The sequence below is a fragment of the Corticium candelabrum genome, chromosome 8 (assembly GCF_963422355.1).
Source record: "Corticium candelabrum chromosome 8, ooCorCand1.1, whole genome shotgun sequence".
Classification (NCBI taxonomy): Eukaryota; Metazoa; Porifera; class Homoscleromorpha; order Homosclerophorida; family Plakinidae; genus Corticium; species Corticium candelabrum.
In genome coordinates, this window is record NC_085092.1 from 3,989,254 (window position 1) to 4,001,840 (window position 12,587).

The window sequence follows — 12,587 nt, forward strand, 5'->3', positions numbered from 1 at the left end:
CCCTCTCATCTAATAATATAGTGTAAATATCAACCGATATTATTTCTTTGTGAGAATAGTCTAGATGGAAGTTATATGGGTATAGAAGCACAAAAATGCAAGTTTTCAGTCTACATCCGGGTTAGACCTCCATTATCCGGGAGCTATCACCAAACTAAGCGTTTCCTAAACAAGTACGCGCATAGCTAAAGCACTCTGTATAACTAAGCAAGTGCAAGCAGTATTCTAATCAAAGTAAAAGATCCTATAAACTAACATTTACGCAATTTCGTTCTAGCTTCAGGATTTTTCTAGAAATCACGTGATCAATCTTGAGGGGTGCGTTCCCCCTTGCGCCTCACAGGAGTTACGCGCCTGGCTACTGTCGCTTCGCGTGACCTCCCAGACCTTAAAAAGTCTGTAGTCGTCAAAGTACAGTAACGAGAGTTAATTACCACACACGGACATAACTATTCGTCGTGCATGGTTATGTTTAGATAGTGTAGCTAAGAAGCGATTGATTTTGTGTTAGCAGTTGCAATCAGGTAAGTTCTGTGGTTTATTTCTGACAAGACCGGGCAATCACAACATGAATTACATTGTTCTGGTAAAAAATTCATGAAAGTTTCGCGCATCTGATTGGCTGTTCGTACATTGTCACAGCTAGACACGTACGACGTAAAGGAATACTGTTTCGTGATTGGACCACACAGGAGGCGTGGCACATTTCTGAAGCTTGGCAAGAAATAGCCAGCCAGCCAGCCAGCAAGCCAACTACAAACATAACTAGCAGACAGGAAGTCCCAATACGAATAGCTACACTCAAAGTCTCGTGACTTTTGCAAAGTCCCGTTTTTACGTCTCCTAGCTGGATAATTCTATACGATCGCGTACTGCGGGAATATACTACGTAAATGCGCTTGACATGTGAAACCTAACAGTATCGAACCATTACAACAAATGGCAACAAATGAACATTCTCTAATCACGAGACATCACGTGCAGAACCGGTTTGGGGGAGAGGCAGAGTTCATCCCTAGTTTGTGGCAGTTGTACATGTGCTTTGCGCAGTCACAGCTAGGGGAACAGGAGTTACAGAAGGGAAGGAACACAGAAAAGCGCTTTTGGGGGTCAAGAGAATGGTTCGAGTTAAAGACGGGAGTGCGTCTTCTTGCCTTCTTGCTTGTTTCATTGTTGTCATCATTGTTGTCTTCAACTGCCTTCCTACCATCTTTTTTGCTCTCTCTTCAGGAGAGAATTCGATTGAATTAGAAGTACGACGTCGAATCAAGCTAGGCTTGAGTGCTAATTTGATTTACCTGCATGAATCTTCTCTTGTAGAGCACTCACACGCACTCACATGACAACAGCTCTCTTGGATGCGACGAGCAGAGTGTGAAACTAGACCATCAATTCAACGAGGTAAAATACGATGTCTTGTTGTCATCTGCTTGTCGAAATTACCTTCCATGGATGAACGATTTGCAACTTATGAACCAGCAGAAGGAAATTTTTAGTGGGTTTATCGTTGTTGATGACGGCTGCGGATTGCAAAGGACAGAAACGGACTTGAAGCGTCTGCTTGCTCTAAAGACTTTGATCACTAAAGACTGTTTCTCTTACGGCCTTCCCTTTATTTGCAGTTATTTTTACAGGCCGTTAGTAAATGATAGTTTGTGCAACAAGCATTGGCCAACAAAAGACGTATGTACGGCTGTCAAGACGGTGCACTGCCAATCGGAATGGAACATCTTGAAAAGAATTGCACAGTCACCCGACGTCTGTATTCCACTCCCTGATTGTACACAACTTCCAGCTCGACATCAAAATGAAACGAATAAAAAGGTAATTGTAGTTAATTAACGTCCAAGTTGTCAAACTATCATACTACTATTTAATTAAAACAAAATTACTGTTACTTTATAATAAAAATTAATTGCATCGCGACATTACACTACTTGGCCACATTATTTGTGTGATTTTGTGGATAATTGTTGTTGCAGACCTTTCAAGGTATGGTTTCCATATCTATAGACTCAGCAGGGAAAGATGAGCGATACAAAGGTAAAGCGTTTTGAGAGCAGTATAGTGTTTGCGGGAGTGTGAGTGCTTGTGTGCACGTGTGAGTGCACAGTGGTTGACTAATGTTAGTGTATGCGCACGTTACCTGTCATGTGCATAATGATTATGTGTCTGTACGTCTTTGTGATGTGCGTGAATATTTAGTAACTATTGTTGTTTCAATTCTGAACAGCTAACGGTACATCGTCGTGCATACGACCACTTATTTCTTCATCCTCGAGCAACTTTCCATGCTCTCCTCCTTGTCCTATAGCGGACTGGCTACTGAGAAAGGGAACTCTTTCTCTCATTGCTTCCGCATACTATATCAGTTTAGTTGTAATATGCATATGTTCGTTCATTGTTTTCTATACTTGGGCAAAAGTGAAAGAATTGTAAGAAATTCTAGAAACGCTTGGATACTTTACTTCAGCTGTTTGTGCTTTTCAGGCATCAGTTTCCGCACCCGATTACTTTGCTCACGGTAGTTTTCTACCTGGTGACAGGTGCGAATTTATCACTACTGAGTTTGTTTAAATAAGTAACGTATAGTCAACGGTGCTTACATTGCTAGCTCTACATTACGCTATTGCATTTTCCGTGGGAAACCGCGCTACCTACTGCTCGCACAGCGACGCATTCGGCACGTGGGAGAATCCAACTACACTTTGTATCATTCACGGTAATATATGAGAAATAATTTACAAATTTAATGTATAAAGTTAACTGTGATAGCACAAAGGAGGCGTTTTAGGGCATAAGTATAGAACTGCATGAGTGTTGTGTAGTTGTATAGAGGAATTTCTTCTTCTTTGTGTTTTTGATATCACTCGCCCCTGTATAGCTCCTCCGCTTAGTTCAGGAGGTACAGTCGCTAAAGCGAAGAAGTAGGAGTAGATGAAGAAGTGGAGTCACAGTAAGTTTCAGCACTGAACTACAGTGAGTATGGGATAAAAAAGCAGAGGACGTTTTGCAGTCCTCAATCCTCACAGCTGAGGAGACGACGAAATACGAGACAGTAATAGAGAAGATGGATATACTTACGTATGTACATGTTTGCATCAGTTGCGTAGCCAGGATTGCGAACCAGGGTGGGGTGCGGTGGATGCTCAACATAAATGATAATTTTAACTTGCCATAAAGTGTGGCTGGCATGCGAAGAAAGTCAAGCTAATTCCAGTGCAGTGCATAACTGCCTTGGAGTTCTGTCTGTCTGTGTGAGTCCTACTATAATTTTGACTTTGCAGTGACGACGTGAGCCTTTTCCTACCAGTCATCCAAGACAAAGCACGGGGTGCTCGAGCACCCTGTGCACCCCTTCTGGTTATGCCACTGCAATATGCATGCAGGTCCACATTGGTTGGTGTCCATAATTAAGCACGGCACCTTGACCTTATGCAGCCTACAGGTACCGTATTACTCTGCCTAGAAGGGCAGGGGCTCTTATTAGAACATTTGGTACTATGTGCCTTTGCACAGTGTGGTTAGGAAATAGGGTGGAAGCCATGGAATTTCCTGGAGGATTGCAGACAGAAGAAGACATCAATGCAGCCATATTTCTGATTCTGATTTGGTTGCTTTCCCCACAAATATATTTTCAGTAGCAACTGCTCTGTGTGGCAGTTAGAAATGCTGTAAACTTTCATCGGAACTGTAGCCATCAGTGATGTTTTCTTTGTCTGTAAAATGGACAAAAAGAATTATTTTATATCTGTCAACGTCTTGGTGACCTACTTCTAAATGGAGGTCCAACTGCGCCTCTCTCAATGGAGTGTGTAAGCAGGAGTCACAGGCACGCCCACCCTAGGTAAGTTCTGCAGTTATGTGTGGATCAATGTACATATGTAAGCGTGTACTGGTATGCGTAAAAGCAGGTTGTTGTATGCAACTGTATGATTTAATCTATTGGGTGGTGTTTTGTCACTAACCTTAATCGCGCATGCGCTAGGGTTATAGTAATACCGCTGTAGACCAACGACTCGACGACCGACTCGACTGTCGGATGTGGATGGACGTGGACGGTATTATCAACTCCGCATGGGTCCACTGTGACGGAATCGGTTAGTGCACCTGCACCTGTCAGTCTACTTTCCGTTCTTTCGTATAGCAATATGTGTACTCTATATCGTGTTTCTCGTAAATTAAGATGCAAATGAAGCTATGACACAAAGGCTGCCTGTTTTTTGTCAGCCAGCTGATTGTACATGTCTTGGCATGTGGTGTCTACTGACGTCCACGTGACCTTGTATTTCATGACTTACCATATATACATCCTCGTAACCTAGGCTAGCAGCCAAGGATTTAGCAAGTAATGACGGATCCAGTCGGGAGCCCAAGGACCCTGACCTTTCCTTCCCTGAACTCTGTCTAGTACGATCAACAAGTACAGGTTCGAAAGTACTGGCTGCTGTCCTAGATACATGCATAGGCCCGCTGGTATGTACCAAGATGGCATGGCGCGCATCGCGCATGCTCCACGTCTTTACGTATGCGTCTAATTTCCGACCTCGAACCAACTGATACGAACCGCCAGCTAGTTTCTGTTTGCTGTATTAAAAGTTGGAAAGGCCAGCTACTTGGGTTGACTTTTATGAGACCTTGTATAGCATCTAAAAGGCCGCGCCTACTAATATTGCGGAGACCTTGGCTTTCTCAGGTCCATGCGTAACGACGCCAACGCCACTGCAGAAGCAGAAGTGACAACTGTTTATAATCAAAATAGTGTCTGTGTATTTCTCATATAGTGACTGAAAACGAGATGATGCAATCACATGCAGTTGTATGCGTTTAGTGCTCAAGTATGTTTGTAACTGCTTTTAGTGGAATTTGGGGCGTGTCACTATTCTAGATTGTTCCTCCCCTTTAATTAACTTAAGTAAATCCTGGATCCTCTAGTGACTTTATTGCTTTTACATTGTAATGAATAGATCCCCAACAGAATTAAGCTTATAGCCCCATGCACATTTAGAGGTTACGCTACGTAGCATTGACAGTACAATACCGTCGTAACTTATTACCGAAGGCCCGGATATCCGAGCTAAGGTTACAGTAGTCTAATGCGACCAACCGTACAACTGTATTCATACTCGATTAGTTTAGATGCAAATGAAGCTATTCCGACTAATAGACGAGACGTGACGTCATTACCGACCAGTAGACGAACGTGATGCAATCATAAGGCTCCACCTCTCCTAGTTACGAGAATTAACGCCTAATCTACATTTGCAAGTGCATATTTTTTACCGAGAACCAGACGTCCAGAGAGCGAAGGTGCTGGTAAGATTCAGGCGCCATGCGGTACGTGTAACCGAAATGTACCTGACTTGTAACAATTGCTTGTTCCACAGTGTTTCTGCATAGTTACACCCTTTGTTGACACGCTTGCATTGGGAAACCTTATCTGAGACCAGTGGGTAGGAGCTAAATACCTCAGTATGCAAAAAATTATCAGTGACGAGATATGGTTACATACACCGGCCGAGGGTTTGGCACTGTAGTGCTTCTCTGTTCATTAAGGGCAGGATTAACATTAATGGAACAACATGATGCAGCAATACCGTCTACAACACAATATTGTAGAAGTCTAATTTTACACGTACTTCACACAGACGTTTAAACTTTATAAGTATGTTAACTTTTATTACCTTGCTTCAATTTCTTATACATATATTTTTGGGTTTTTGCAGGCGCAGTTTTTCATTTCACGTTTCTGACGTCTTTCTTTTTGTTTACAACGTCTGTATTCAACTTCTATGTGGCTATATATGACCTTAAGAAGCCAGGACAAAGAGGCATTTTGAGACGTCACTCGAAACTAGTTTTGGTTCTTGAGATCGTCTTTGCCTTGGGTGTTTCTGCAACAATCGTGTCCGCTATTCTCGGCACTAAGTCGTATCAAAGCGACATCATTCAATTCACGTGTTTGCCAAGTTCAGGAAATGGTCGATTCTACTCGTACACAGTACCAACTCAAGTTGCAGGAGTGATTGCCTTTATCATGGCAATACTTATTATTAAGCGCATGAGACAGGTATATATGTATAGAAACCACTGTACTACATAGGATTCGTTAAGTGTGTTTGCTCATGTACGTGGCAGTGGCGGATCTTATTCTAGAGGGTCGCACAACTGGGGTGAGTGCCTTCCCCTTTCGAGACCGGAAATACAGTACACGAAGAAGGCTTCAGAGGATTTGAACATGCGTCTGAAGACGCAGTCATTGCATAAAACCTTAACCTTGTTTGTGTTTGCGATGAGTAAGCGCCCCAGGCTACCATTGGCAACTCCTTTTGTGCATGTCTTGAAAGTTGTCACGCTATATGTGGTCCCCCGTGGACAGGTGGTGGCTGCCATAAATGGTTCCCGGACCAGTTGTGGTTGCCATATAGTTGGTCCGGTATTGCCATAAGTGGTCCCAAGACCCTAACCCTACCTTAATCTTAGCTCTACCCAAAGTCTAACCCTGATTCTATAACTCAAACCTTAGCCCCGAACCAGTCATAGCTAGGACCAGTTGTTACGAGAGATTTTACATTTAGTGGATTATAATATTATTGGTAATGTGGTCTTGTTTCAAATTTTTTATGATTTTATCAATATTTAGCAATTATTTAATTAATATATCTGTTTGCTTTTTGGTTCGTAATGTCACATTGCCAGTACCCTAAAGTGCGCCTACCCCATTCAGAAACTCTGGATCCGCCACTGCGAGGGCGCGTTTGTTTGTTTGTTTATTTGTTTGTTGTGTGCCTGCGTGCGTGCGTGTGTAGATGTGTGTAGATGTGGGTAGATGCGGACTTTGTAAGTCAACAAATCATTACAAAGATTACTTGTACATCGAGGCTGCTTCGGCTTTTAGCATGCAGATAGTCTTGTTCTCCTGTCGCGTCTAAATGGTCAAGTTGACTATCTGTGTTCTTGTCAGGTTACTTGGTCTGACATTTGCTCGTGTAGAGTGCTGTGCATGACCAGCTGTACCTAGAAGCTGAGTCTTGCTTATAATGCTTCTACATGTAACATGAAACAGCATAACGGCCTTGTGGTAATATTTTGTTTATGTTGTCTAGTCTTTTAAATTTCAAGTCAAACAGAGAGCAATGAACCAAGAATTCAAAGTTGTAGGAGTCGTTATCACTCGCCATTTCTTGGTTCTAGTAACGGTGGCTCCACTTCTGTTTGTATTCGCATTTACTATGTTTGAGGTTTACAGCTACTTTTGGTCTGATAAAAATGACCAGGAAATCGCGAATTACATCTTGTGCCAACAGAGTAACAGCAGCAGTGACTGTAGGTCGGAATTTGACGATTTAGGCTTGACAATATTGTATTGCACCATTCCAGTGTGTTTGGCTATCTTTGGCGTATTGCTGACGGTCTATAGCCTATTTCCTGGACCAGCCAGAAGGCTGTGGATCAGATACTTTCAAAAGTGTCGGCGCTTTGTGGCAGAAACGAAGAGTAACTGGCAGAAAGGAACGCAAGAAAACAACGATAGACGTCAAGAACGGTGGACGAAGAAGGACTGCAATGTCTATTTCGTTAAAGATTCTAATCCGAAACGAAAGTTCGACAGACGAGAGAGCACTGTAACAATCATTGATACTTTAGATGAAACGGAAGACTGTAGCCTAAGCGATGAAGAGAATATTGATTGTACGACAGAAGACAGTAAAAGAAGGCTTTCAAGGAGCGTCCATTCGAAGTGGGCAGATGTTAATGACTGCAAGGAATACGACCCTGTCGAAGATGACGAAAATTGTGAAACGTGTGTCGTTTTCAAGCAACAGGAAGACAACGAGGACAGCACTTACAAAGGAACGACTCCAAAGATTGACGTAAGAATTAGTAACTAAAACCGGAAAGAAAGTAATTGTTAAGTCAATATTAATTTTTGTCAAACGATATAGAAGAAAGAAAATGCAGCCTCAGAAATACTGATGGAAATAGCGGCAAATGAGTCTGAAGAGGATGGTGTTGTGGAGTAGATGCTGGTAGTTAGCATAAAGTAAGAGGTGCACATGGTTACAATCCCTTTGTGACCGCCTGCTGCTCAGAGCGTCAGTACTATTGCAATTAACCTGGACATATTATTTGAATACATAATGAACTCACAATTTGTGGCAGCACTAGTGACGTATCCAGGCGGGGTCCAAACGGCCGCGCCTCCTCTCTGAACTCTGTTTAGTGTGATAAAAAAGAGTACGCGTGCGAAAAAGTATGCATAGGCCTCAAGTATGTACCGTGACCTCTAGAAATGGGAAAGGCTAAACTTCACGATGGTACGGGACACGCCTACTTTTAGTAACTTTAAAGGAATTTTAACTAATACGGTAAATATTTTAGTGGCGGATCCAGACTGGAAAAAGGTGGTGTATTTACTATGTATACGGCTTTTGGTTTGGTCTTTTGTCGTCATCTGAAAAATGGCTGTGCCTAGGCACCCCAAACGCCACTCTGGATCCGCCATTGTGTTTTTAATTATGCACATGCACAATACATATCCCTAAATACATGTATACAGTACCCACAAGCACAAAGTCTCGCGTAGCCAGACTCTTTTTGCCGCGTCATAAGTACTTCCGTGCGGTATGACGCGGAGGAAGGGGTCTGGCTACGCGAGACTAGTCTACAGTGTACATATAATTAATTGTGTCACTGGTAAGTTTATCAATTAATTTTTTATTTTATATTTATACAAATTTACTAGATTGAAATTCATTTTCAAATTATTTACCTTTTTACAGTCTAGTTGTACATGCAGCTAGACACTTTCAGGTTTTAGTTTAGATCTATACAAAATAGGATCATGCATGTCCTAAATACTGCACTATAGCCGTTGACGTAATTGATCACTCAGCCAAAAAACTGTGCTTTTTCTTATTATTATAACCTGACGCCGCACTCATTAAAATTAATGGTGCAAAAAAGAAACAAGCAATCAAACCAACCAACAAACAAACAAACAAGTGATATAACTACTGTGGCATCAATCTACTGAAAACAAGTCTTCTAGTACTGATTTACTACTTCTAGCTGGTTCAAACAACCAATGGTATGCCAAGCTTGCAGCCTCGCGCCGAAACTCAGATAGAGATAAATCAACGTTCTTCCAAAAGTCATGAGCAATTGACTGTCTCGACAGTACCCTGGTGTGGCTTTGGAAGTAATGCAATTCCCATTCCCGGCATGAAGTAAAAAGGATGACTGCTGAGAATTATACATAAGAGACGAAATGTACGCGATAACACTGTTCTCAGACTGAATTAAAAGAAGACAAAAACTGTGGTTTTCGTTTTCTCAGCATCTTGGGCAAAGACAAAAGACTGGTGGAATAAATCATTGTATCGACATGACATCCTCTTCTTCTGACATTGCAAATTTTCCTTAGAGCATCATTCCACGCTACACGTACTTTATGTAGTTGACTATCACTGCAACACCACAACTGACACCCATAAAATACAGCTGAAAATGCTTTTAATAAACGACATAACACAATCGAAGTGGCTCCTTTAAATTGATGGTAAAAGGAGTTGAAGGATGAGAAAAACCTCTTCATTTCAAACTCAATTGACAATGACTCTTCCATATCAGCGCACATAATATGCTCGAGATGTTTCCAGCTTTGAACAAAGTCCAGGACATTTTCATCAAGAATCAACTTAGGTAGTGGCAACGTTGACAACTACGATGCTGTACTGGAGACAAAGCGAATACACTTTGTCTTAGAAGAATTAAACACTAAGTGCCTCTCAACAGCAAATGTAGAACTAATATGTAGTAATTGTTGTAAGCCATATATGAGGAGCCAGATAAGAGACAGATGTCATCAGCATATGCCACTGCTCCTATATTAACTTTTCCAACACTGCAACCATATCCCGACCTGTTGATCTTTACCAATAGATCGTCGATGTAAATAGAAAACAATAATGGTAAAAGGACACCACTTTCTTGCATACCAGTAGTAGTATAGTTACAGCAAATATATCAGATAAGACTCGTCTCCACTTAACTCTGCCTTTCAAATTTTTGTACCAGTATTCCCGTAACCGTAAAATTAATGGATTGCGACCTCGATCTTCCAAGATGCCAAACTATATATTATGACTGATCCTGTCAAAGGCTTTAGCTAATTAGAGGCGTCCATAAAACAAGAAAATACAGGAGATCCTCTCATATTGAAATATTCTATAGTCTCTCGTACTAGAAAGGAGCACAAAGTTGTACTATGTTTTTGCATAAAGCCAAATTGAAGATCGCTTGACTGAAGATTAGACTTACACATGTCTGCTAACACAAGTTTCAAGATCTTAGAAATTGTTGAAGACAGAGTTATGCCCCTGTAATTTGACATGTCAGATCTGCTGGCAAGTTTATCCTTCACTATTGATACTATTATCCCATCTGTTATGGAGTTGGGCAGATAGCCATAAATCAACATACAAGTGAAAAGAGTTGAGATATGACGCAACCTGGGGCATACCAGGGGCGGATTTAGGATTTTCGGATGGGTGTTCCGTGACGTCACAAATGTTAGCATCAGCCACGCCTCCAGATATAAATTAGCTATTTAATTATCTATACCATAGAACGGATGCGTTAATTAATGAATCTACAGCACCGGACAATTTGAATTGATTTTGCAAGCCTACATGCCTTTTGCTAGACAAGCAAATGTTTCCTCTCTTTCATTTCTTTCGAAAAAGCTTCTAGAGATCAACATACCTGTATATGGTTTCATGAAATTGTGATGTTGTGACCATCAAATATATTTTTATGAGATGAAAATAACTACTTTGAAACATTATAATTGCAAGGAAGTAACGACGTTGTGGTGTTCGAGCTGGGCCAAGAAGCCACAGTTTGATTTCAACTAGCACTTTTAGCCTTCAGGTTCCGGAAGATGTGGGAGCGCGGCTCACACAGAGCCGTATCCGCCACACCTTTTTTCCTGGCTGCAAGCCTGAAATGCCTTAATTTTAAAGAAAGAAGCCTTCGCAACGTTTTTTTGAATGTCTTGGCAACTGGAAGTCTGAAAGGACTAGCTTCTTTCAGGCGACGACTTTGTAACTAGGGCAGCCAAACAAAGATGTCAACTGACGATGTGAAGCCGTTCAGCACGCTCTTCGATGCGCTGAATTCAGCACGCTCTTCCATGTGCTGAATTGGCGCATTGTGTCAGATGTTTGCGCCTAGTAGGCTTACAAAAAGAGTAGGAGTACCGTACGAGTCACTCGTACTGTCCGACTGCTGGTACGCGGTCACCGCGTGATAACGTCACATAAAATTTTAGGGCTTCCAGTAATAACGTCACCTAAAATTTTAGGGGGTTCCACGAAACCCCCTGAACACCTTCTAGATCCGCCAGTGCATACATCAAGTTTTCCTCATAGATATTGTCCGAACCGGGAGCCTTAGTGCCCCTAAGAGACTGAATGACTTTCTTAACTATTCCTTTTACATCCCGAGGGCATAGACGAAGTGACTGCTTGTTAGTAGCTATAGTTGAGTATTTTCTTGTTATCAATGCCATTACGTACCATCGTAGCTAGTTAGTCTATTAAAATAACTGTAAATATTCATGGTGGGCTCAGACTCTGACGCGTTTATTGCGTTTTTAGTAGCAGTTATTTCTTTTTCCCTGTTTAATTTTGCCTATAGTATGCTGTGTCCAGTAGGAACTACAGATGTCAACATACTAGAGCGTCAAAGCAAAACATATTGCACCAACGTACCAACGCTTTGAGAACTCGAACATGGATACCTCGGCAAAGGCCCAACAGTTTTCTATTTACTGGGACACCTATTTGTAATTGCAGGTACAGTAGTTCCCATGGAAGTACTCTAGATTTACAACCCTTACTATTCATTATCCGGGAAGTCGAGCTACATACGGGGCTTGGAGATATTTTAAAATGGCCGCTTTCATGGGTCGCTGTTTGCACTCAGAGAGTTCAGTTTTTAGTCCTGTCGCCACGGTACTGATTCTCCGAAGAATAGTTAGGTGTTCAGTACAGGTAATTGCAACTGCTGACGTAGAATTTACTCCGTACCAGTGCGCCTAAGTGCTTGCACAACCAGCGATTGTAACAAGTGCACTCAGAGAGCGCTTTTCTTTGCATAGCCTCAACAGTACCTCATTTTTGGGACCCCTGCCTCTACTTACAGGTATTCCCCGTGGATGCCACAGCATGTACGACAGGAGAGTCCCCATTTCGTTGGTCGAGCAAGTCGAGTTACATACGGGAATTGATCTCATTTTAACATGGCGGCTTCCACAGCTTACTATTTGCTTGTAGAAGTGTGGTATCTTGGAACGCAACGCAATATGTACAGAGTATACGTATACTGCGCAGCGCAAGACACTACAATGATTCACGATTTTACTTTTTTGAGTAGCTACCAACCTCAGGTAGCCAACATAGACTACCAATAAATCATGTGGCGATACATTAAAACACAAAGTTCTATGTATAGAGATAGACGATAGTAAAATAATCTTAGTTACTCTCTAGTTTATTGCGTTTCAGCCAAATTTTGCAAGA

At 41.8% G+C, this 12,587-nt stretch overlaps 1 protein-coding gene across 2 annotated transcripts; it reads left to right on the top strand.

Annotated features, from left to right (window-relative positions):
- The first annotated feature begins 1,031 nt into the window (after positions 1 to 1,031).
- On the top strand, positions 1,032 to 8,216 carry LOC134183329 (uncharacterized). Of its 2 annotated transcripts, XM_062650827.1 has the most exons (10): positions 1,037 to 1,140; positions 1,231 to 1,253; positions 1,321 to 1,824; positions 1,983 to 2,043; positions 2,234 to 2,435; positions 2,491 to 2,546; positions 2,615 to 2,722; positions 5,727 to 6,070; positions 7,107 to 7,874; positions 7,947 to 8,216. In XM_062650827.1, exons 1-10 carry the CDS (start codon positions 1,119 to 1,121, stop codon positions 8,022 to 8,024), a joined length of 2,166 nt encoding a protein of 721 aa, XP_062506811.1. In that variant the 5' UTR covers positions 1,037 to 1,118; the 3' UTR covers positions 8,025 to 8,216. The 2 variants fall into 2 exon arrangements, with proteins under 2 accessions (XP_062506810.1, XP_062506811.1); XM_062650826.1 differs by having other exon boundaries at positions 1,032 to 1,253.
- The last annotated feature ends 4,371 nt before the right edge of the window (positions 8,217 to 12,587 follow it).

Coding starts and splice junctions, on each gene's coding strand:
- LOC134183329 (XM_062650826.1), top strand. CDS start 1,119: ATGGTTCGAGTTAAAGACGGGAGTGCGTCTTCTTGCCTTCTTGCTTGT. Junction 2,044..2,233: donor GAAAGATGAGCGATACAAAG/GTAAAGCGTTTT, acceptor AATTCTGAACAG/CTAACGGTACATCGTCGTGC. Junction 6,071..7,106: donor TTATTAAGCGCATGAGACAG/GTATATATGTAT, acceptor TATGTTGTCTAG/TCTTTTAAATTTCAAGTCAA.